The sequence below is a fragment of the Chiloscyllium plagiosum genome, chromosome 4 (genome assembly GCF_004010195.1).
Source record: "Chiloscyllium plagiosum isolate BGI_BamShark_2017 chromosome 4, ASM401019v2, whole genome shotgun sequence".
NCBI lineage: Eukaryota > Metazoa > Chordata > Chondrichthyes > Orectolobiformes > Hemiscylliidae > Chiloscyllium > Chiloscyllium plagiosum.
The window spans coordinates 54983382-55009270 of NC_057713.1; the positions used below are offsets into that span (position 1 = coordinate 54983382).

The following is a 25889-nucleotide window of genomic DNA, read 5'->3' on the forward strand; positions in this document are numbered from 1 at the left end:
TTTTGGAATATGTTTAGTGACTGATCTCCATCATAAACAACAATACAAATAAAGCTGATTAGCTAGTAAGCCAGGTTTTACTCTTGAATCTGAGTCACCCCGTATTACCATCAGCTGGAAGAATCCCAAGAGTCTTTACATCAATACCTTGCGACATTATTGACCAACAACATAAAACATCAGCCACCCATATAAATGCTGTAGCTAATAGAACGTGTCAAAGAATGAATTTTCTATGAATCAAATGGCACTTGTTAGTTTACCACTTGCAGTAAGTTGTGGATAATGTCGTCTGTGCTATTGATGCAATGTTGTCACGGCCCATAGCGAGTGACACCCATTTGTTGCGGGCAATCACTTGCCAACTAGTATAATTATCCACCTTGGAAATTTCATGTCACTTGTAATGGGTTTGCGTGGCTGATGAGTCTGATCCTCGAGTTGCATCTGCAACTACACATTTGGCAGGTATTTCTGGGTGATGGAATTAGTGCTTGGCCTCAAGATTGCAATGCAGACATATTCCACAAATGAAGTTTTTTAAGAAAAAACTCTCTCTCTCCATCACTATAGTAGTAGTGTGCAACATCTATAGGATATACTGTTAAAATTCATGAGAGCTCCTTAGCAACTTCTAAGCCCATGACCACTACTATCTAGAAGGGTAAGGACAGCAGAATACATGGAAACACCACCACCATGTTTCTGACCAGCCCATTCTCAGTTCTGTCTTAGAAATATGTTGTTTTTCCTTCAGTGTTGCTAAATCAAAATCCTGGAACTCCCTTTCAAACAGCACTATGTACGTACCGATACTAAATAGGCAGCACGGTGGTACAGTGGTTAGCACTACTGCGTCACAGCGCCAGAGACCCGGGTTCAATTCCCGCCTCAGGCGACTGACTGTGTGGAGTTTGCACGTTCTCCCCGTGTCTGCGTGGGTTTCCTCTGGGTGCTCCGGTTTCCTCCCACCATCCAAAGATGTGCAGGATCAGGTGAATTGGCCATACTAAATTGCCTGTAGTGTTAGGTAAGGGGTAAATGTAGGGGTATGGGTGGGTTTCGCTTCGGCGGGTCGGTGTGGACTTGTTGGGCCGAAGGGCCTGTTTCCACACTGTAATCAAATCTAATCTAATCTAAATGGACTGTAGTGGTTCAAAAAAGTAACTTGTCACAACCACTTTCAGTATATTTGTCACTAATTGGTGGCCTATCCACTGTAGCTCACATCTAAAATAATTGAAAATAAGTTAGTACAGGTAAAGTTTGTAACTAAGAAATGTAAAATCAAAATGACCAAAGGATTCAAAATTAATATTTGCCCAAGAATAAATGATATTGCTACCAAGGTGAGTGATGTGAATGTAACCTATAACTGGTTGCTCAGCTGCAACTCCCTCCCAATTCCAATGTGGCTGTACCTACACCAAATGGATTGCAGCAGTTAAGAGGGCAGCTCACCAGCAACACCTGAAGGGGAACGAGTGACAGGCCATATATATTGGCCCAGCCATCTCCCCCATGTTCCAGGAGTGAATAGAGAGGGAAGAAAAGCTTGCAGTAAACAAGTTCTTGTTCCTGTTTTAGTTAAACCAATGAGTGGTTTGGTGTCACAGTAGACAAAGCAAGCCTTGCAGATGCCTACAGTTAAGGAAATTATGGCAGCACACTTATCACATGGTGGGACACAAACTCAGTTTAACTGAACTGAACAATTAATGCCAGTGTCATGGTTTGACTAAATAATGTCACAAGATAGTTACAGATGAGGAAGGACCTTAATCATGTAGTTTATCCAAACAGAATAACCAGCTGTAAAGCCCCATAAAGCAGTCAACTGCTTCTCAGATGATTCTGGAATACCACCTCCATTGCTGTAGCCATGGATTAGGGCATAAGTCAATCATTGTATGCATGAAGAACGTACATCAGTGCATTTATTTGTCTGAAGTTTGTCTTTCACTAATTTGATTCTGTGGCTTGTTTTAATCCTGAAATTTTCTTAGTGCGTCAAATTATAATATAGTAGTAACCCTTTCTAGTTCATATGCATCAGCTTCTCCCAATGTTTTTTTTTCACTATTGCATTATACCTGTATGTACAGATTTATATTTACCATTGCCCCATCACACCTCAAGCTCTCAACTTTACAACTGATCTGGAAATTTAACTATTCTCCCTTAATGTATTTTCTTCAGACTTAGAAGATTGGTAGTTTTCCTGGTGGAGGACCATTATCTTTATTTCTCTTCCTAACAGTATGTGGTCTATCAAATCCCTCAAACTGGCAGACCTTTAATCTTTCAGATTTCCTTTGAGGAAGACATGTTCTCTGCTGTATCAGGCAATTTCTTCCTTTCCATATCCTGACTTTCCCAAACAGGCAGTTTCTTCCTTTCAATATCTTGAATTATTGGGCATTAGTCATCCATTCTCAATTTTGTTCAGCAGTTTCATGCACCAGACCTTTCACCTGTATCAGCATATTTTTATTCTTAGTGTGCCTGTAGATCTGTGCTGAGCTATGTTGATGCTTTACTTCAACTTCATCCTTGATTTTGCCCTCAGCAATTGTACTGTTGGTCAAACCTCAGTTCTGCTATTTGAAGGTTACTTCTTGCTGGGTATTTCTGTCACTGAGGATCATAATTTTTAAAACTTATTCAAGGGATGTGGGAGTCAGCGGTTGGGCCAGCATTTATTGTCCATTCCGAATTATTCAGAGGACAGTCAAGAGTCAACTGTTGTATTGCTGTGTTTCTGGAGTCACGTGTAAGTCAGAGCAGATAAGTATAGCAATTTCCTACCCTGGAGGACATTAGTGAACCAGATGAGTTTTTCCCAACAATTGATAACACTTTCGTGTTTGTTTTTAGACTCTTAATAACAGATTGTTACTGAATTCCAGTGCAGACATCTGCCATGGCAGGAATTAAATCTGGCTTGACAGGCAGAAGATGGAAAATGTTTGGCCAGCTAGCCTGACCTTGGTCATTGCTAAGATTTTAGAGCCTATTATTAAGGATGAGATTGTGGACTACTTGGAAGTGCATGATAAAATAGTGTTGACTCACCACAGCTTCTTCAAGGGAAGGTCATGCCTGACAAATCTGTAAGAATTCTTTAAGGAGGTAACCAGCAAAGTAAACAAATGAGAACTTAAGATCTCTTTGGATTTCCAGAAGGCCTTTGAGACAGTGCTGCACAGAAGGCTGCAAAATAAATTAAGCGCTCAGTGTTGCGGTAAGATAACTGGCGTAGAAAGAGGATTGACTAACAAGCAGAAGCGAGAGAATGGGGATAAGTGGGTATTTTTCAGGATGCAGGCTGGTGACGATGGGAGTTCTACACAGATCAGTACTGGGATGAAAGCTATTCATGTTATACATTTATGATCTGGACAAGGAAACTAAGGGCATTGAAGGTAAGTATGTAGATGACACAAAGATAGGTGAAGTAATTGCTGGGGAAATAGGGAGGCTGCAGAAGGATTTGGGCAGACAAGGAGACTGGATAAAGAAGTGACAGATGGAATGTAATGTGGGGAAGTGTGAGTTTATGCACTTTGGTAGGAAGGAGAGGCATAGACTAGAAAAAAGGTTTTAGAAACCTGAAGCATGAGAGGACTTGGAGTCCTGTCTAAAGATTCTCTTCAGGTTAATATGCGGGTTCATTTGGCAGTTAGGAAGATAAATGCAATGTTAGCATTTGTTTTAAGAGAGCTAGAATAAAAGAGCGAGGATGTACTGCTGGCGCTTTATAAGGCTGACGCTGTAAGAATTCTATAATTAAATAGATTTGTCTTTTGGTTGTTCTGAGATAAATTGTTCCACAATGTGCTGCTCATTGACCAGTTGTTCCTCGAGTTCAACTAGTTGATCTCCTCTGTCATTCAAAGAAGATTTGAGGTCAAAGCTCTTATTCCTATTCAAGTGTGAAAATTCTTGACTGTGAAGTCTTTATCTGGCAACTGATATATTGGAGAGCCTCTTGTAGCATATCTTAATCTTAATTGCTCCTTTTGCTGGATGAAGAAGTTGCTTGACAGTTGACATAAATGTCAGCTTGTCAAAATGTAACATCTGATTACCCATTTCCTTTAATACTATTTCAGGTTTTTCTTGTTCTTTGATTATTCTACATCTTTTAGCTTCTTTGTATTGATAGTTTTTGATTTTTCGCTTTTCTATGACTGTGTCTGACTTAACATTTTCAGAAAGCCACTTATTGTGTATCAGATAAAGCATTCACTTTAAACAGCTGTGAACAGTCTGTGACTGTGAGGTTTCTCAGCACTGATGAAAGCTTGTAGTTTTTGGTGCACTACTTGTTGCACTGGTTTTGCATATGTGTCATCTGTGACTTTCTATTTAATGAATTTAATGGACTGTTCTGATCTGCTGTGCAAAGATTGATTTTCTTCTCTTAAAATTGTTGTGTGACAAAGTCAGAAGTCACAAGACACCAGATTACAGTCCAATAGGTTTATGGAAATCTCAAGCTTTTGGAGCACTGCTCCTTCATCAGATGAAATGTGCGTAAACTGTCCAAGTGAAATCTCTAATTTCTGAAAAGCAAACATCTCTGCTGAGCTGAGGGTGAAACTTGTTTGTTCTTTGAGAAGTGGTGGAAAATACATCTCAAGATTGTATTTCTTGAGCAAGCTGTGCCTGCAAGAGACAGGTATACCTGAGCCTTGACTTGACAATGTGTGCCAAAGATCAGAGTAACAGACAGCAAGATATTCTATACTTTGTTCATTGGTTTTTAGGAATAACCTCTTGCCCAAATTGTTTTTTGGGAAAACTAGTTTCTGCAGGAAAGTCTAATTTTTCCTTTATCTTTCCCTGAAGTGTATATATATTTCTTTGCCCATACGTTTTGGAAAATTTAGAGATACATGTTTATATTTGTAAATTACTTGGTATTTTTAACCAATTATTGCATCTATATTGAATAGGATGTATCCTAATAATTAAGAAATAATAGTGAATAAACCTGGTTGATTAATCTTGTTGTTTAAAACCTGACACCATGAGGTCATCTTGGTCATTGATGAAAGTATTTTAATTTTGTGTTGTGAACCATGAGAGTGGGACTAAAGTAATAGTGCATTCCTCCAGCTTTGGTCATAAAAGGCTTTTTATTTTACTGCGATGGCGCTGCTACTACTCTGTTGCTGTACTGTAGAATTTTCCTATGTGTTGCTGCAAAAATGAAGGAAACATATTCTCAGCTAAAATGGAGTTTTTCCACCACTTCAATGGATGAATTTCTTGTTTTGTAACTTTAGCTAAGTGATTCATGTTTCCTTAACAGCTTACTGAATAAATTTGCTGCATGCAGCTTTAATTAATGTTGTCCATTTTAACCATTATTTTTCCAAATGACTTCTATGTTTTGCGGCTTTAAGAGAGAAATTTTGTTTCTTCAGATTTTTCTAGATGAGCTCTGTTGCCTGTGGCTGCAGTAAGGATTCTTGTTTCTTTCCCGATTTTATTTTTCTGGATGTTATCTGCTCCTCGTAGTTGAAATAAATGCTTCCTCCATTTAAAGCAGTGTTAATGAATGATGTCCTGCCTTTTCTGCAACCTTAATGAAAACTTCCATTTTTCTTCTGTTAGACCAGGGTTGCTTAGACTTTGAAACTGCCCTTTTGCCGCTTTAGTTCTTCTTGCAATTTCATCAGGCCGGTGGCATTGATTTAAATTGCTTTTCTGGCCTTGTTTCCTCTGCCATAACCATGCCTTATGGTGGCCACCTTGTACTTGATTTGAGCTCAAAGTATTTGCCTTGCTTTACATCTTCCCATCCTGTGATGTGCAGTTATTTAAACATTTCTCTTGTCCATGGAGATTTTAACTTTACTCACTGAGGACATGTACTGCCAACATACTGTATTGGTTCAAATACAAAAATAAGCTGTTGACCAAGCAATGCTCTAATTCTACTACTGACTCAAGTAGATGTGCATTTGGTCTGTGTGTTTGTTGTATTTTCATTCTATTCGATTTTGCACATTCTGTAGTTTTGGCAAAGATCTTGAACCGATAGAATTGCATGTCAATGGCAGAACAACAGTCTGTTGTTCTACATCAGCACTTCTTCACCTCACCAATGCCCTAACAAAATTTCATTATGCTCCTGCCTAGAGGATTATCATTCTGTGACGACTGTGTTTGTATTACTTTACCTAGAGATAAAATCATATCTCATATCTCACTACTTGCACACAGATTACTACGTTTTGTTTTAAGAATCAATGCCAGCAACTGATTTGGTTGAATTTTTCTAACTGAGTGTCTTTGCCTTTATACTCTCTGTTCTCATACAATTTTTCACATTCCTATAGTTACTGACACATTTCATTCATAGGCTCTGGAGACATTTTACAGTCCATAGATGATAAGATGTAGGAGCAGAAGGAGACCGTTGTGTCCTCTAAGTCTGCTTTGCCATTCAATAGCTGATCTGATAATTCTCACCTACATTTTCCTGCCTTTTCCCATAATCCTTGATTCCTTTACTGATTAAAATCTGTCTATCTCATCTTTAAATATACTTATGAATCCAGCCTTTAAACTCCTCTCTGGTTAAATAAAAGTCCATTCATGGAATACTCTGAGAGAAGTAGTTCTACCTCATCTCTGTCCTAACAAGGTGACCGCACAGTCTGAGATGATGCCTGTGGTCTTAGACTTGCCCACAAAGAGTATCAACCTCTAACAACCCCTAAGAATCTTTTATGTTTCGAGAAGGACTCCTCTTACTGTTATAAACTGCAGTGAGTACAGGACAAACCTACTTAACCATTCCTGCAGAAGAAAATGCCTCCAAGCCTGGGACCAACTCGATGAACCTTGTCTGGGCTGCCTCCAATACCAATATATCTCTCCTTAGATATGGAGACCCCAAAATTGTTCACAATATTCCAGGTATGGTCTAATCAGTGCCTTGTACAGTTGTACCAAGACTTCCCTATTTTTATGCTTTATTCCCTTTGAAATAAAGGCCAACATTCCAATTGCCTTCCCTATTACCTGCTGAGCTTGTATGCTGGCTTTTTGTGATTCACACACAAGGACTCTCAAATTTCTCTGCTTTCTGCAATTTTTCTCCAGTTAAATAATATTCAGCCCCACTATTCTTTTTGACAAAGTGCATATTGTCACACATTCCCACATGATTTCCATCTGCCATGTTTTTGCCAACTTGCTTAATTTATCTATATCCATTTATATGCTCTGTTATGCTCACTACTTGCCTTAACACCACCTGTGTCATCTGCTGACTTGGTGATGGTACATTCACTTCTTTCATCCATTAATATGTCTTGTAAATAATTCTGACCCCAGTGTATGTTCACTTTGGCTTCTGTCATCATTTTTATATATTGAGATAAGTTCCTGTTGTTTATTTTGATAATACTTACAAGTTTACCTGAAGCCTTATTTTCTTCTTTTCATTTTTTTTGATCATCTTTTGTTGGTTTTGAAATGTTTCCAATCCTCTGGATTATCACTAATCTTTGCCATATTGCATGTTTTTTTTGGTACACACCAGAATTATGTTCTGTGAGTCTCTGAAGATTCTGGACGATTTGCTCTGGTACTGCTGAGATGAGAAAATGCTAAAGTGTCTTTACAGCTGGTAGTTGTTTCATGAATTCTTTGAAAACTGAGGGAAACACCTTCAATTGTCTCTTGATATTCTGACATGACAAAATGGAACATTATCAGGGATACAATTGCCTGTATCCTGAAAAGCTGCAGTCCATTGTAGAGCAAGATGCAGTGTGGCTTAGGGTTACCAGTTTCAATATAGTGTGGCGCTGGAAAAAGCACAGCAGGTCAGGCAGTACCTGAGGAGCAAATGAGTCGATATTTCAAGCATAACCCTGTTGACTGTCTTGCTTATCAGCTGATGCCTGATCTGCTGTACATTTTCCAGTACCCACATTTTATTGACTCGAACTTCTCTAGCATCTGTGGTCCTCACTATCGCAGTGTTACCAGTCATATTAGAGCATTAATAAAGGTTGTCTGTTCTGTATTTGAGTACTGTTATGTACTAATTAATGTTTAGTCAATCCTGCTTTTAACTTGTTATAGTACAAACCTTGGCATTTGAGATTTTATCATACAGCACAGATAAATCAAGCTTGTGAGACATTTGTTTTGACAGACCTTAGCTCACATGCATTGCTTGTATTCAAGGCAGGCTTTTACTGTCTGCCCTTTGGGAACAATAATACTTGTAAAAATTGTATAATTATTGATTTTTTTTTCCTGAATTAACATAAATAGGTAAACTTATGATCATGATTACAGAAGTCAGATGTATGCTGACTTTTAGAGCTGTCGGCACCCATCCAATGGTCTAACTAAACACGTTGTGAAAAGTATCTGCAAGGTTTCTAGATTTAAGTCTGTAGACTTTCATGCAGTCAAATCTATCAAATGTCAATACAACTGTATTCTAAGTGAGTTTGATCTGTTATACTTTGCAGGATGGCCATACAAGTTGACAAGTTCAACTTTGAAGCACTTCCAGCATCTAACAAAGTGCTGTGTACCGAAAACCTAAAGCAAATTGAAGAGGAAAGACGTCATGCTCAGGCTGTTGAGATCAACAACAAATTAAACATCTGCTGGAAGATCATATCCTTTCTGAGTAAATTCCCTGTGCAAAACCATTTTTCTGTGAGTAATGCAACAAAATTGTGCATTATGTGTACTGAGCTGTGTTAGAAATGTTAAGTGTGAGCACTATGAAGTACTGTCAGGATCTTTGTCCAAAAGAAAAGTAGCTGTCTGTGGATGGCTGTTTGTTTTCAAGCCTTCAGCACATTATTAAAAATATTGAGTTAGTAAGTAACCATTCATCTATTTTGGAAAAATAAATTGTTGTTTCCCCCTTAAAGACTACTCCAAACTTTGTGGTGATTGGTCAAACATGCTCTCTTATTTTTTCTTGGAACCGCAATCTGAGATGCATTAGCTGTTCCCTGCCATAGAGTCATAGAGTCATAGAGATGTACAACATGGAAACAGACCCTTCGATCCAACCTGTCCATGCTGACCAGATATCCCAACGCAATCTAGTCCCACCTGCTAGCACCTGGCCCATATCCCTCCAAACCCTTCCTATTCATATACCCATCCAAATGCCTTTTAAATGTTGCAATTGTACCAGCCTCCACCACTTCCTCTGGCAGCTCATTCCATACATGTACCACCCTCTGTGTGAAAAAGTTGCCCCTTAGGTATCTTTTATATCTTTCTCCTCTCACCCTAAACCTATGCCCTCTAGTTCTGGACTCCCCGATCGCAGGGAAAAGACTTTGCCTATTTACCGTATCCATGCCCCTCATAATTTTGTAAACCTCTAGCAGGCCACCCCTCAGCCTCCGAAGCTCCAGGGAAAACAGCCCCAGCCTGTTCAGCCTCTCCCTATAGCTCAAATCCTCCAACCCTGGCAACATCCTTGTAAATCTTTTCTGAACCCTTTCAAGTTTCACAACATCTTTCCGATAGGAAGGAGACCAGAATTGCACACAATATTCCAATAGTGGCCTAACCAATGTCCTCTACAGCTGCAACATGACCTCCCAACTCCTGTACTGAATACTCTGACCAATAAAAGAAATCATACCAAACGCCTTCATCACTATCCTATCTACCTGCGACTCACTTTCAAGGAGCTACGAACCTGCACTCCAAGGTCTCTTTGTTCAGCAACACTCCCTAGGACCTTACCATTAAGTGTATTAGTCCTGCTAAGATTTGCTTTCCCAAAATGCAGCACCTCGCATTTATCTGAATTAAACTCCATCTGCCACTTCTCGGCCCATTGGCCCATCTGATCAAGATCCTGTTGTAATCTGAGGTAACCCTCTTCGCTGTCCACTATACCTCCAATTTTGGTGTCATCTGCAAACTTACTAACTGTACCTCTTATGCTCGCATCTAAATCATTTATGTAAATGACAAAAAGTAGAGGACCCAGCACTGATCCTTATGGCACTCCACTGGTCACAGGGCTCCAGTCTGAAAAACAGCCCTCCACCACCACCACCCTCTGTCTTCTTCCTTTGAGCCAGTTCTGTATGCAAATGGATAGTTCACCCTGTATTCTGTGAGATCTAACCTTGCTAACCAGTCTCGTAAGGGGAACCTTGTCGAACGCCTTACTGAAGTCCATATCGATCACACCTACCATTCTGCCAACTTAATTTCCAGTATGACATTCTTCTTTGCTCCCACTTTTGTTTCCTACTATACTCCTAAACAACAGGAACAGCTTCAAACTCCTGTGTTCTCGAGCAGGCTGTTTGACTTACTTTCATTCTGCTGTTGGATGTAAACTCATCTATGTATGTTCTTAAAGCTACCACTGCACTTCGATTTAAAAAAATCTATGTTTGAATTACTTAAACTTCTTAAATTTTAGCTTTATTTCCAGTTTTCTTTTTTCTTTCTAAGCTGTTACCTTTTAACTCTGTTCTCACAATTCTCTTTTTGAGGTTCGACGCACAGCTTTTCAACCCCCATCCGAAAAAATACTACACTGGCTAAGGTTCGCAGGTAGCTTTGTGACAGTGGCTTGTTATCCCTTAATTTCTGAGGATTTACCATTGTAATTAATTATCTTGATCAGGCCTCAAATATGTCTCTAAGCTCATTAAGCTGGACGATATTTTGGCTCTTTCATTTATCCCAGTACCTTTAGTAATGAACAGCATTGGTCACTAACCAAACCTTGTGAGGCATCACTTTGCAACATTTGCCAGTCTGAGTAATTATTTTGAGCTATTCATTATTTTTCTGTATTATTGCCAGCTTGGTACCATTCTGCTACATGTTGCTTAACTGTGTATTTTTTGAGCAAAGTAATGAAGAAGGGTTACACCCGAAACAACGACTTCTCCGCCTCCTGATGCTGCCTGGCTTGCTGTGTTCTACCAGCCACCTGTCTGTCTTAAGAGTTGAGAATAACAGGGCAGATCTAGGATGATAGATGGAGGTTTGAGGAGTACACCTGTCAATTTGAGGATAACAGGGTAGTCCAGCGTTCTAAGGCTTGCTGATGCTGATGGGTTATAGTGAATGATTCTTAGTCAAGGGTATACCAAGGGCAATGGAGCAATGCATCAGGCAAGTCTGTGACATCCCAATTGCATGCAAATTCTCTCCAGAATGAGGACCCTGCAGGATCTCTTATGATATGTTACTGAAGAAGTACTAGTACATTCAGGGTTTGTATCAGTCAGGCAGATGCTGCTTGATGACAAGGAATGGTGTTCAAATATAATTGCTGAACTTTCACCCTATCGGATAAGAGGGTGCCTTCTCGCTTGTCTCTACGATGGGATTTGCTGGAGCTCCTGTCTCTGAATTTCAAATTGAATAGCCACCTCTATATTGTGCACAGCCAGCTGCTCTCCCTGTGAGTGGAGATGTGGCATACTTAGTTTGCCATCTTCATCCTTGACATGAGAAGATGATCCCGCCCAGAGAAAAGTATGTCACAGAAGTAGGCCATTTGGACTATCAGGTCTGTGCTGGCCAGTAAAGAGCTATCCAAGTGATTGGGGTAGGAAGGCACACGTACAATTTGTGGAAAAATAAATCCTATTTTACAGCTCTTCATTTGTAGCTATTTTGGATTATATCACTTCAAATGCATATTCAAATATTTTTAAAATTTGTGATGTATTTCAATCTCTATTTCCTTTTTGCCAGTCAATTCTAGACTCGCACTCTCCTCTGCGAAAATAAGACCTTCTGCTCAAGTTACCTCTAATCCTTCTGAATACTTCATGTTTATGCCTTCTGGTTCTTGATTTGTCTGCAAACAGAAAACAACCTTCATATCTACTTTTTGCAGGTTCTGTGATTTTATAAACCTCAAGTAAATCTCACCTTAATATCCTCTGTTGCAAAGAACGAATCCCAACCTAGCCAACCATTCCTTATTACTAAAATTTTCTTCCTGAAAAAAAAACATGGTAAGTTTTCCCTTGCCCTCCCCAGCAGAATTGCATCCTTCCTAAAAATGACCAGAGTGCACGCAGTCTCCCGTCCAACTGCTGTTTGCTATTGTCTAACTAGTGTTTTATAATTTTTGGGTTTTAACCTCCCTACTCTATTCCTCAACCAATAAAGAAACATATCCTGAATGCCAGTTTGGCTGTTTTATTTGCCTGTCCTGCTACCTTCAGCATACGTTCCCTCTAGATTTTACTGCTGCTGTGTGGGCCATCTGTTTCTTTTCTTTTTCCTCTTTTTGTATTTTTTTTCTTCTTCTTTTCTGTCTCTACTTACCTCAGACAAACTCAATGGATTCCCAGTCTTGTGGAGGCGCAGTGCGGATTTGATGGACTCTCAGCCTTGCGTAAGACCAGCACAGAATGTTTGCCTCCTCAGAGAAGACCAGTGTAACTTTTGAATTTTGAGACTGTAATGCTGATCATTAACCTTTATTAATTCACTTTCCTAATTTATACCTAAGATTTTGCCCCTAAGTATCTTTGCACCGGAAATGGCGACTTTGTACACTTTTCACTGTAGTCGTGTATCCCTGTAGTTGAGTTTGCATGACAATAAACCTAATTCTAATTTGAAGAAAAGCTACTTTCCTCACAAGGTTTTGAATCTTTGGCATCTCTGCTCCAGTTGTGCACAAGCTCTGTGTAAGTTGATGTGAAGCTGGGATAACTAAGTTTTTGTTTTTCAGGGATATGGGGAGCAGGCAGTAAAGTGGAATTTAAGTCCAAAATCACCCCTGGTCATGCAGACTCGATGGGGCATATGTGCTTTTCCTCTTCCTATTGGTTGTGTTCTTATGATTCAGTAGTCTGCAAATATGTTCCAATATGATGTTACCTGGCGAGTCTCTCTAGCTTTTTATTAAAAAAAGGCTAATTAATTATTTAACATTTATATCACTTTGTGGTCATTATTTGTGAGGTTGTCACGTCTTCCCTAAGTGCCCCATCCCTATTGATGCTCAACAGCAAATGTCTCAACGTTCAGTGCTACTTTGAATGAAAGATCTGGACCATTACAAACAAGACCAAGAGCTTGACCCAAAGAAGAGTATTTTAAGGATAGAATACTATTAGGCTTTGTTCAGGAAAAGAATTCCAGAGCCAAGACCACAAACAGCAAATGAACAGCTGCCAATCGTGGAGTGAAGGAATAGGCAAATGAATAAATCACTGTGGTAAGGGCAAGCGTTTGGTTGCTTTAACTCTAGAAAAGACACCGTGAGAGACGGTACAGGCAGGAGAGGTTTGATTAAGCTGGAAATTACAGATGTTTGAGGAGAGCATGAGTATAGTCAAATCTAGAACTAGCGAGATCTATATGGCAGTTTTAGTGGCAATAAACTAAGAAAAGCAAAAAAGGCAGACATTGGTGGAGGTAGAAACAAGGCATCTCTGAATGAAGCAGTATTGAAAATGCAGCTTAGAAGCAAATAGGACAAATGTGTGAAATGGAATTCGTAACAATGGTACAGAGCTTGTAGTGGGGTCAAAGTCAAAGATGTGGAACTTTGTTAATGGGAATACATTACAACTAAATTGCAAAATGCTGATTTATAAGGGAGTAAAAATGGAATTGGACAAGATTTTATTGAAAGTTTAAGAACTAAAAAAAACCCTTCAAGTCTGCTGGGTAGAAAGGAGCTTTCTTCTCAAAAAGGGGTTTGAGCCTCATTGATTCTGCACTTTAAGACCATTTTTCCAAAGGCTGCATACTGCAGCTGACAGAAAATTCCTAAAGCTATAGCACAAATCATCCAGCCACAGTTAAAGTCGCATTCACTGCTGTATGTCTTGACCATTCCATTAGCAGAAAATGTGGGCCCAATACCTTTGTTTTACTTTCTGCTATTTACCAAATTCCTCCCCTGAAATTTCTTTATGTTCTACTGAATTAATGATATTACATAAATGTTATTCAAGTTTAATGTTAAACCCTTGTAATTAATTTAGTTATGTAATTTGCAACAGTAAGTGTGACATCACTGCTGTTGGTCTAGAAATGCATTATAGAGCCATTGCTTCATAGAATCCTTACAGTGTGAGAAGCAGGGCCATTCAGCCCATAAAGCCCACAGACACCCTCCAGAGAGCATTCCATCCAGACCCACCACTCTTACCATATCCCTCTAACCCACATTTCCCATGGATACTCCAATTCACCTATAGATCCCTGGATACTATCGAGTCGCATGGCAAGTCCACCTAACCCCCACAATTTTGGTATGTGGCAAGAAACCGGAACATTCGAAGGAAATCCATGCGGGTATAGGGAGAATGTCCAAACTCCACATAGACTTTCAGAGATGCCAGATCACTTCATCCAAAATTCTTACATCAACATTCCATTCATTTTTTTCTTTCTCAATTAAAATCAATGAAATGTAGTAACCATATTTGATTAGTTTTATGTGCTTTAGAAGCCATAACAGCTAGGTTACTTAGCACATTGTATTTCAAATGTAGCAGTTAGTCAAAATGTTTTAATTTATTTCAGAAGATTAAACGTGTGAATTCTGTTCATTGAGATATGAAATGAAAGAACACATTGTGGATAAATGCTGCTGCATTTTGACAAGTATTACAAAAATCTATTAGTATTGACATTTCAATGGGCGAGCCATCCTATTTATTGTAACGACAACCATGATTCTATTTATAGGTTTTAACATAGTAAGCATAAATAACTTTAAAGGCAAATTGCATGCAGCACAAATGATATTGACATCTTTGATAGAAATTACAGCTTGTCTGCCCTATTACCTCAGCTACATGATTTAATTTCTAGAACTGGAGTTGATTTTTCTGGCTCAGCATAAACAATATTGTCATTTAATTACAAGAAATGTGATGATAGTTCAGCCCATTTTGTTTTGCACAAGTTATTAAACTTAAAATATTTATGAAGGATCTTGTATATTCCTTATGCATAATATAAAATTTAATATTTCTTTAATAATTTGTTAACTACTTGTCCATAAGGTCAGGCCAAAAATACATTGTGTCTTTCACAGTGTAGAATTGAAATTTTAATCGAATAGTTCTGAGAGTAAAGGTTATACTCTTCTAATATTTGATGTGATTAGTTGTATAATAATCTTTTCTGCTGTCCAGTAATTTCAAACAGTTTACCTCTACCTGTATTGTTTTTATTACAACTGTGCATATAATTTTGAACATGATCGCATGACCTTCCATCGGAGCTTTCTGCTCCCCATTTCTGAGTAGTAATGTGCAGTGTTCATATTGAAAGTGATTAATGTTGGTCTTCAAAGAACCCCAGATGGAATCCCAGGAGTAAAACCCATGCTGATAATGCCTTTTTTTGGCCATGCTGGACACAGATTTAAGACATTCTAAAATTCAATAATTTGAAAATCATATGACTCCAGGTTAGAGTCATAGAACATAGAACAATACAGCGCAGAACAGGCCCTTCGCCCTTCAATGTTGTGCCGACCTGTGAAGCCTATCCCCCTACACTGTGCCATTATCATCCATGTGCTTATCCAAGGATTGTTTAAATCTCCCGACTGTGGCTGAGTTAACTACATTGGCAGGTAGGGCATTCCACACTTTTGCCACTGAGTAAAGAACCTGCCTGTGACATCTGTCTTAAATCTATCAGCCCTCAATTTGTACCTTTGCCCCCCGCTGACGTCATCATCTGAAGAAAAAGACTTTCACTGTCTACCTTATGTAATCCTCTGATCATCTTGTATGTCTCTATCGAATCCCCTCTTAGCCTCCTTCTTTCCATTGAGAACAGACCCGAGTCTCTCAGCTTTTCCTCATAAGACCTTGCCTCCAGACCAGGCAACATCCTGGTAAATCTCCTCTGCACCTTTTCCAATGTTTCCACATCCTCCTTGTAATGGGGGTGACCAGAACTGTACACAATATTCCAAGTGCAGCCGCACTAACATTTTGTATAGTTGCAGCATGACATCACGGCTCCGGAACTGAATCCCTCTATCAGTAAAACCTAACACACCACGTGCCTCCTTAACAGCACTGGGTGGCAACTTTCATGGATCTGTGTACATGGACACTAAGATGCCTCTGCACATCCACACTACCGAGAATCTTTCCATTGACCCAGTATTCTGCCTTCCTGTTATTCTTCCCAAATTGAATCACCTCACATTTATCTGCATTGAACTCCATTTGCCACATCTCAGCCCAATTCTGCAGTTTATGCAAGTCCTCCTGTAACACTCTTCCACACTGTCCACTACCCCACTGACTTTAGTGTCATCTGCAACCCATTCACTATGCCTGCGTCCAAGTCATTTATAAAAATGGCAAACAGCAGTGGTCCCAAAACAGATCCTTGTGGCGCACCATTACATCCGGACTCCAGGCTGAATATTTTCCATCAACCCCCACTCGCTGTCTTCTTACAGAAAGCCAGTTTTTAATCTAAACTGCAAAAAATCACCCTCAATCCCATTCATTTTCTCCAAAAGCCTATCATGTGGAACCTTATCAAAGGCTTTATGAAAGTCCATGTACTCCACATCAACTGTCCTACCCACATTCATATGCTTGGTCAGCTTCTCAAAAAACTGAGGTTTGTGAGACATGACCTATCCTTGACAAAATCATGTTGATTATCTCCAATCAAATTGTTGCTTGTTTGATGATTATAAATCCTATCTCTTATAATCCTTTCCAAAACTTTTCCTACAACAGATGTAAGGCTCCCCGGTCTGTAATTACTTGGGTCATCTCTACTGCCCTTCTTGAACAAGGGTACACCATTTGCAATCCTCCAGTCCTCTGGTACCAAGCCTGTAGACAATGACGACTCAAAGATCAAGGCTAAAGGCTCCACCATCTCCTCCCTAGCTTCCCAGAGAATCCTCTGATAAATCCCATCCAGTCCAGGGGGACTTATCTACGTTTGCTCCTTCTAGAATTGATTAATCTCTTCTGTACTAACCTTGATCCTTTCTCGTCTAATATCTTGTATCTCATTCTTCTCCTCTACAATATTCTCCTTTTCCCAAGTGAAAACAGATGAGAAATATTCATTTAGCACTTCTCCAATCTCCACAAGGTCCACACACAACTTCCCACTTCAGTCTTTGGCCCTCTTCCTACCCGAGTCATCCTTTTATTCCTTACATACCTATAGAAAGCTTTAGGGTTCTCCTTTATTCTACCTGCTAAAGACTGCTCATGTCCTCTCTTTGCTCTTCTTAACCCTCTTTACATCCTTCCTATTTAATCTGAAAGTCTCCATCGCCTCATCTCGTCTCAATGTCACATAAGCCTCCTCTTTTCGCTTAACAAGAGATGCAATTTCTGTAGTAAGTCACGGTTTCCTTACCTTATCACTGCCTACCTGCCTGCCTGACATGGACATACATATCAAGGACATGCAAGATCTGTTCCTTAAACCAGTTCCACATTTTAATTGCCCACATCCCCTGCATTTTGCTACCCCATTCTATGTCTCCTAAGTCTTGTCTAATTGCATTATAATTGCCCTTGCCCCATCGATAACTCTTCGCTGTGGCATGTACCTATCCCTTTCCACCGCTAAACTAAATGTAATTGAGTTATGGTCACTCTCTCTCCACAGTGCTCATTTACCACTAAATCAAACACCTGTCTTGATGCATTACCAAACACCAGATCCAGTGTGATCTCCCCTCTTGTCAGCCCTTCGACATACTGTGTCAGGCAACCATCCTGCACACATTGGACAAAAAGTGATCCATCTGACGTACTAGAGTCAATGTTGGGGAAGTTGAAGTCCCCTATAATGACCACGCTGTTCCTTTCACTCCTACCCAAAATTGTTTTGCCAATCCTCTCCTCCACATCCCTGGAACTCTGTGGAGGACTATAAAAAAAACTCCCAGCAGTGTGACCTCTCCTCTCCTGTTTCTAACCTCAGCCCATTCTACTTCAGTAAATGAGTTCTCGTCAAAACTACTTTCAGCCACCGTTATTCTGTCCTTGACTAACAAGGCCACACCTTCCTTTTTTTTTTACTGCTTTCCCTGTTCTTAATGAGAGATGTAAACCCTGGAACTTGCAACATCCATTCCTGACCCTGCTCTATCCATGTCTCTGAAATGGCCACAACATCGAAGTCCCAGGTACCTATCCATGCTACAAGCTCCACCTACCTTATTTTGGATACTTCTGGCATTGAAGTAGACACACTTCAAACCAACTTGCAGTCTGCCAGCACATTCCTGTGACCGTGAAATCCTGTCCATACCCTCCCTACTCTCAGCCTCCTGTACACTGGAACTACACTTCAGGTCCCCATCTCCCTGCTGAGCTAGTTTAAACCCACCCGAATAGCACCAGCAAGTTTCCCGCTCAGGATATTAGTACCCTTCTGGTTCAAGCGAAGACCATCCTGTTTGTAGAGGTCCCACCTTCCCCAGAATGAGCCCCAATTATCCATGTACCTGAAACCCTCCCTCTTGCACCATCCTTGCAGCCACGTGTTCAGCTGATATCTCTCCCTATTCCGTGCCTTGCTATCACATGGCATGGGTAACAAACCAGAGATAATAACTCTGTTTTAGCTCTCAGCTTCCACCCTAGCTCCCTGAAATCCTGCCTTACATCCCTATCCCTCTTTCTATGTCGTCGTACCGACGTGGACCCTTCAGGACCCCAAAGACACAATCTGAGACATCACGGACCCTAACATCTGGGAGGCAACACACAAACCATGAGTTTTGTTTGTTCCCAACAAACCTTCTATCTGACCCTCTAACTCTTGAGTCCCCAAAGACTAACCCTCTCCTCCTTTCTCTCCTTCTCTTCTGTGCAACAGGGACAGGCTCTGTGCCAGAGACCTGCACCCCATTGCATACCCTTGGTAAGTTATCTCCCCCCAACAGTATCCAAAACGGTATACTTGTTTTGCAGGGGAATGACCACAGGGACCCTTGCACTGACTTAATTTTCCCTCCCTTCTAACAGTTACCCAGCTTCCTTTGTGCCTAGGAGTAACTGCTTCCTTGTAACTCTTATCTATCACAGCCTCTGCCTCCTGAATGATCCAAAGTTCAACCAGCTCCTGCTCCAGTTCCGTAACACTGTCTTGGAGAAGCGAGAGTTGGGTGCACTTCCTGCAGATGTTCTTGGATGGGACACTAACGGCGTCCCTCACCTCAAACATCATGCAGGAGGAACATTACTCTCCCTGCACTGTCACTGTCATTCCCTTGTCAGAATGGGGAAAAAAAGAGAAGCTTACTTGATATGTCCCTGGTGTTTAAGGTTAGAGGAGGTGGTTGGTGGGAGGGCCTACAAAGGTAGGGTCTCTGGTTTAGAAAGCACTCACTTGTATAGCTGGACGGAAGTAAAAAGTCACTCCTTTCCAAGAAACCTCTGCTCTCTGATGTCAGATGTAAAGACTCAAATCAGTGATCCACCGCTCTCGAAAGACCCTGGTCCAAGCTTCCGCAGCTAGAGTCCAGCAGGTTTATTTGAAAGTACAAGCTTATGGAGCGCTGCTCTTTTGTTAGGTAGCTAGTGGGCAGGATAGATAGGACATATCTTATAAGACAACTGTCTTTTTCTCTTTCTCCTCTTCATCTATCCTCATCAATCTCTTCTTGTCTGACACTTTTTTGTGTGTGGGCATTTCTTTGAATTAAAGTGCTTGAGAGCCTGTAAGTCTGTCAAACCAAGTCCAGCTGCTCTTCAGTGTGTTCAGGTATGAAAGCTGGCACTTGAGTTTCAGTAGAACTGAACTTTCTGTCTCCATGGTAGTCAGGTCACAGAGGCTTATCATTGGGAAGCATTTGTGAAAGATCACACTCTTGTCTCCACAAATCCTTTTTATCCCTAATTAGAAGAAAAAACCCAACCCTCTTACAAAACCTCACTTGGAGCAATGGTCATGCCAGGCACTTGTGCGGCATCAATGTTAACTGCCACTTAACTGATTCAAGCCTGAATCATATATTACAGAAGAGGTGCTTGGGTACATCATGTCTGTGCTGTGAAAAATACATTAAATCTGCATTAGTCACGATTTCTAGCACTTGGCACATAGCGTTGCATGTTAGGACACTTCAAATGCTCATCCAAGTACTTTAAGATTGTGAGGTTTCCTGCCTGAACTACCCTCCACTGCATTCAACATACCTCCACCTTCTGGGTGAAAACACTTTTTCCTCAAGGTCCCCCCATGAACTTCCTGCCTGTCACCCTGAAATTATGTCCCTTTGATATTGATCCTTCAACTAAGCAAAACAGTTGCTTTCTATTCACTCTGTCCATGCTGTTCAAACAGCTCGGTCAAGCCTCCTCTTCAATCATTTGCTGCAAAGAAAACTCCTGAGCTTATCCAGCCTCCCTTCATAGCCAAATTGCTACTGTTCTCAGCTACATCCTAATGAATCTCCTCTACATCACTTGCAGCAGCGTCACATCCTTCCTATAGAGCGCGGTAACCAGATTTGCATGCACTACTTTAGCTGTGGCCAAACCAAATTCTTATACATCTTCAGTGTCACCACCTGCTCTTATAACCTATGCCATGACTAAAAAGACAAGTGTCTTCTATCATTTTATCTACTCTATTAATATGCTCTGCCACATTTAGGGATTTTTGGACAAGCAACCCTAGGTCCCTCTTTTCCACTGGGTTTCCTAATGCCCTATGATACATTCAGTAGTCCCTTGTCTTGTTACTACTTCTAGACTGCATCACATCAACGTTCACACGTTAAATTCCATCTGTCATGGTCTGCCGATCTGACCAATTGTTTCTATCCCCTATAACTGAAGACCACCTTGCTCACTGTCTATCAGTAAGATAATCTTCATGTCATCTTCAAATTTACTTGTCATTCCCTCCACATTGTCATCTACATGGTTTGTATAAACCACAAAATAAGAGATTGAGCACTGGTCCCTGTGGTATGCCACTGGACTCTACTCCCTTGTTGCAACTTTATAAGGCATTGGTGAGAATGCATCTGGCGTACTGTGTATAGTTTGGTCTCCTTTCTTAAGGAAGGATTTCATTTGAAGCGGTTCAGAGAAAGTTGAATAGATTAATTCCAGAGATGAAAGATTTATCTTATGTGGAGACGCTGGCCAGTTTTGACCTATATTTTAGAAGTTTAGAAGGATGACGGGGCATCTAATTGAGATATATAAGATGCGAAAGTGGATTGACCGTGTCGATATCAGGAAATCTCCTTGTCAGGAAATCTAAAGTAAGAGATCATAGTTTTAGGCTAAACGGTGGTGGCTATAAAATAGGTGAAGAGGAATTAGGTCTCTCAAAGGATTGTGTATCTGTGGAATTTACTACGCCCAACATGCAGTGGATGCTGGACACAATAAATTTGAGCAGGGGATGAACATTTTTAATTAGTAATGGGTGGAAACAAGATGGAGAGCAGGCAGGAAAGTGAAGTTGAGGCTGAAATGAGATCAGCCATGATCATATTAAATAGTGGAGCAGGCTCAAGGGGCTGAAATGCCTATACTTGCTCCTAATTCTTTTATGCAGAATTTTTCAGAAAATTAATTTTTTAATCATGAGCAAACATTCCGACTTCTGACCTTATGGCAGACAGAAGGTCCTTAGTGAAATAGATGTTTTGGCCTTGGGCACTACCCTGAAGATCACCTGCAACGATTTCTTGGAGCTGAAATGTTTGCTCCCCACTAACCACAATCATCTTCCTTTGAGCCCGGTGTCATTCCAACCATTAGCTTCTTTCCCCCTTGATTCTTATTGACTTCAGTTCCACTCAGGTTCCTCAATGCCATATCTGGAGAATTGCTGCTTTGATGTTAAGGGTCGTCCCAGCTTTTGAATTTAACTGTTATCCATTGTTTACAAGGCATTGGCGAGACTGCATCTGGAGTCTGTTTTGAAGTTAAATGTCTGCCTAAATATATACAACATTTGCAACAAGATAGATAATTAGAAGGTACAAATAGAAGTAATTGGGTATGATTTTAGTTGCTGTTGTTCAGATATGGTTAAAACGTGACCAGGATTGGGAAGTGAAAAACCAGATATGTTGATTATTTGGGAAGGAGAGCAAGAAGGGGGAAAAAACAGCTGAGTAGCACCATAATAAGTGATGAGATCAGTACATTACTGAGAGGCAGTCTTAGATTCAATAATGAAGATATAGACTCAAGTTGTAATCAAGAAACATCAGACCAAGGTTATCAGGAGTTGTTTACAGACCATCAAACTACAGTGATAATATTGGCAAATCAGGAATGTAAATCATGAGCAATCATACGAATTATAACTTCAATTTACACATTCAATGAGTCATCTAAATCAGCATTAATGTGTGGAGGATGAATTCCTGGAGTGTGTTGGAGATGGGTAACTGGAGATATATGTTCAGAAACAAACTAGGGATTGGCTATTTTAGATTTTGGGTTGTTTAAGGCTGCATGTGCTGACACCCAGAAGCATGCACAGTACCAGTAGGGTATCCGATTTAAATTTAAGTAAAGAACATTAGCATCCTTAAAAACATCTACAAAATGTGAAACCAATGAAAGTATATTAAAGAAGGGGAAAAGTACTCAAGTAGAATTTTCTACATTTTAAAAAATATCAGCTCTATATTGCACAGTCTGAAAAGCACGAGAGGTGGGCATGCACATTCAGAACTTGTCTTTGTTCTATTGGTGTCTGCAGACACTTCGATCATTTAATCAAGAAGGGCTAACTAGTAACTCTTTTGTAAAGGACCTACTTGGAAATGATGATCACGATATGCCGGAGTTTTGTATGAAGTCTGAAAGTGGTATAATTCATTCTGAAATGAGATTTCTAAATCTGCACAAAAGAAAGTATGGAAGTATGAGGTGCAAGTTGGTTATGGTCATTTGGGAAACTAGAAGCTTAAATGGTAGACAGGAAATGTTTGATAGTCAAAGTATTAAATGGTCTGCAACAAATATACATTCCATTAAGACAAAATCCTTGCAAGAAAGTGAGTCAACTGAAGCTATCAAAACCATTTAAATATGCATCACATCAAAAGAAGTGGATTGTAAGTTTTCCAGAAAAAGGAATAAACCTGAATCTTGGCAAAAAATTAATACCCCCCAAATGATGATCAAGCAACTATTAAATAAAGTGAAAAGAGAATATCATTACATGCTAGTGAGTTTAAAAAATGTAAGAGGAAAAAGAGAAAAAATTTGCTGGAAAAGCAGGTTTGGCAACATCTGTGGAGACAAATCAGAGTTAACATTTCAGGTCCAGTGATTCTTCCTCAGAACTGATGGTAGCTAGGAAAATGTTGATTTGTATGCAGGAGGGGAGTAAGGAGTAAACAATAAGTGGAGATCGAGCCCAAAGCGAGAGAAGAACAGTTGGACAGACAAAGGAGTGGGTAATGATCTGGCTAGGAGGGTGAATAGCTGTTAATGGGACTGCTAGAGGAAGAACAGAGGAAATGGAACACTGTAGACTTATTAGTTTCCTGTCAGTCATAAGGAAAATGTAAGAATCTATTATAAAGGATGTGATAACTAAATATTTCTGAAATACTCATGTGATAAGGCAGAATCAACATGGATTTAGGAAAGGGAACTCTAGTTTGACAACTGTTGGAGATTTTAATGATGGCGCTTGTGGTAGAGATGAAAGAGAACCAGAGAATGTGGGGTACTTGGATTCTCAAGACAGTTTTTGATAATATCACATCCACAAGGTTAGTAACAAGATTAGATGACATGGGATTGAGGATTTTATACAGTTGTGGATTGTGAACTGGATGATGGACAAAAACCAGTGGAAATAATGGGTCATTCACAAGAATACAGGCTTTTAGAGGAATGGTGCAAGAATTAGTGTCTGGAACACAGCTGTTCACAATTTATATAAATGATTTAGATGTGGTGTCTGAATATAATATTTCCAAATTTGCTGATGGCACACAAGTGGGTAGGAATTTGAGTGGAGGATGTAAGAAGGCTTCAGTGTGCATATACAGGTTAACTGAATTGGTGAATACGTGACAGATGAAATACAATGTGAATAAGCTGAAGAATTTTAGAAACTCAACCATTGAGCATAGTCATAATCATAGAGATGTACTGCACGGAAACAGACCCTAGGGTCTAACTTGTCCATATGGACTAGATGTCCTAACCCAATCTTGTCCCACCTGCCAGCACCCGGCCTATATCCCTCCAAACCCTTCCTATTCATTTACCTATCCAGATGCCTTTTAAATATTGCAATTGTACCAGCCTCCACCACTTCCTCTGCTAGCTCATTCCATACACTTACCACCCTCTGTGTGAAAACATTGCCCCTTAGGTCTCTCTTATTTCTCTATCCTCTCACCCTAAACCTATGCCCTTTAGTTTTTGACTCCCCCACACCAGGGGAAGAGACTTTGTCTATTGGTCCTATCCATGCCCCTCGTGATTTTATAAACCTCTATAAGGCCATCCCTCAGCGTTCGACACTCCAGGGAAAACAGCCCTAGCCTATTTAACCTCTCCCTTTAGCTGTTCAAGACAGAAATCAATTGACTTTTTTGAATTTCATCAAGGAATATGGTCATAACGAGGAAAACAGCATTGATATAGCTGATCAATTCTGTTTGAATGATGGAGCTAGTACCACAAACCAAATGGCTGATTCCTACTCCTTTTTCATAGGCTTTTACTTATGAATAGACTTTTAATGGTAGAATGTAGAATATGACGGGTTATGAGTTTACATATTGTGGTTGAATTGTGTTGCCATTGTTGATACGGACAGTGCCTCATAAATGCTCAGTCATACGTTGCTAGATCTGTTCAAGATGTATTTCATGTAGCACAGTGGTATTTGCACAACTGAGGATATTCTGTCTGTGAAAGTCAGATTTTGTCTCCACAAGGGCTATGAGTTGATCACTCCTACCAATACTGTGATCAATAGATACATCTGCAGATGGGTGAGGATAAATTTGTCAACCTCTTGTTGATCCCCTCACGGCCTGCCTCCAGTCAGGCAGCTGTGTCCTTTAGTCGTGCAACTATTGAGCAACTATTAAGGATGGACATTTGAAGTCCTCCACCCAGAATTCATTGTGTCCTTGCCAATCTCAATCCTCCTTCCATTTCATATTGATCATGAGTGAAAACTGATTCATTAGGCCATAAGATATCAGGGCAGAATTTGACCATTGAGGCAATCACGTCTACTTTGCCATTCGTTCATTGCTGATATGTTTCTCAACCTCATTCTCCTGCCTTTTCCCTGCAGCCTTTGATCCCCTTACTAATCAAGATCCTTCTTATCTCTGTCTTAAAAATACTTAAGACTTGGGTATCCACAGCTTTCTGTGGCAATGATTTCCACAGGATCACCACCATCTAGCTGAAGAAATTCATCCTTATCTTGTTCTAAAAGGTTGTGCCTTCACTCTCAGTCTTGGTTCCTAGTCTCTCCAGCATGTGGAAACATCTTCTTCGTGCCCACTGTATGCAGGTCTCTCAGTATTCTGTAGGTTTCAACAACATTGAAATGAAGGCCAATACATCCTTTCTCAAATACAGGGCTTAAAACTGTTCACAAATGTGGTCTAACCAGAGCCGTATACAGCCTGAGCAGTACATTCCTGCTCTTGTAATCTAGTTGTCTCAATAAGAATGCTAACATTGCATTTAATTTGTTTACTACCAAATCAACCTGTCAATTAAACTTAACAGAATCCTGAACTAGAGCTTCTAAGTCCCTTTGTGCTTGATACTTCAGAAAGCTTTCCCCATTTCACAAATAATCTCTGCCTCTTCTTATCAAAGTGCATAAACTTACATTTTTGCACATTTGTATTCCATTTGCCGCTTCTTTGACCACTC

At 40.1% G+C, this 25889-nt stretch overlaps 1 protein-coding gene across 1 annotated transcript in view; it reads left to right on the top strand.

The window, feature by feature from the left end:
* The window catches only part of trappc9 (trafficking protein particle complex subunit 9), a 598494-nt gene that overhangs the window by 228046 nt on the left and 344559 nt on the right, over positions 1–25889 (top strand). The window contains exon 20 of the mRNA XM_043689331.1: positions 8511–8661. Coding sequence (XP_043545266.1) covers positions 8511–8661 — 151 coding nt within the window. The remainder of the gene's footprint in view (positions 1–8510; positions 8662–25889) is intronic.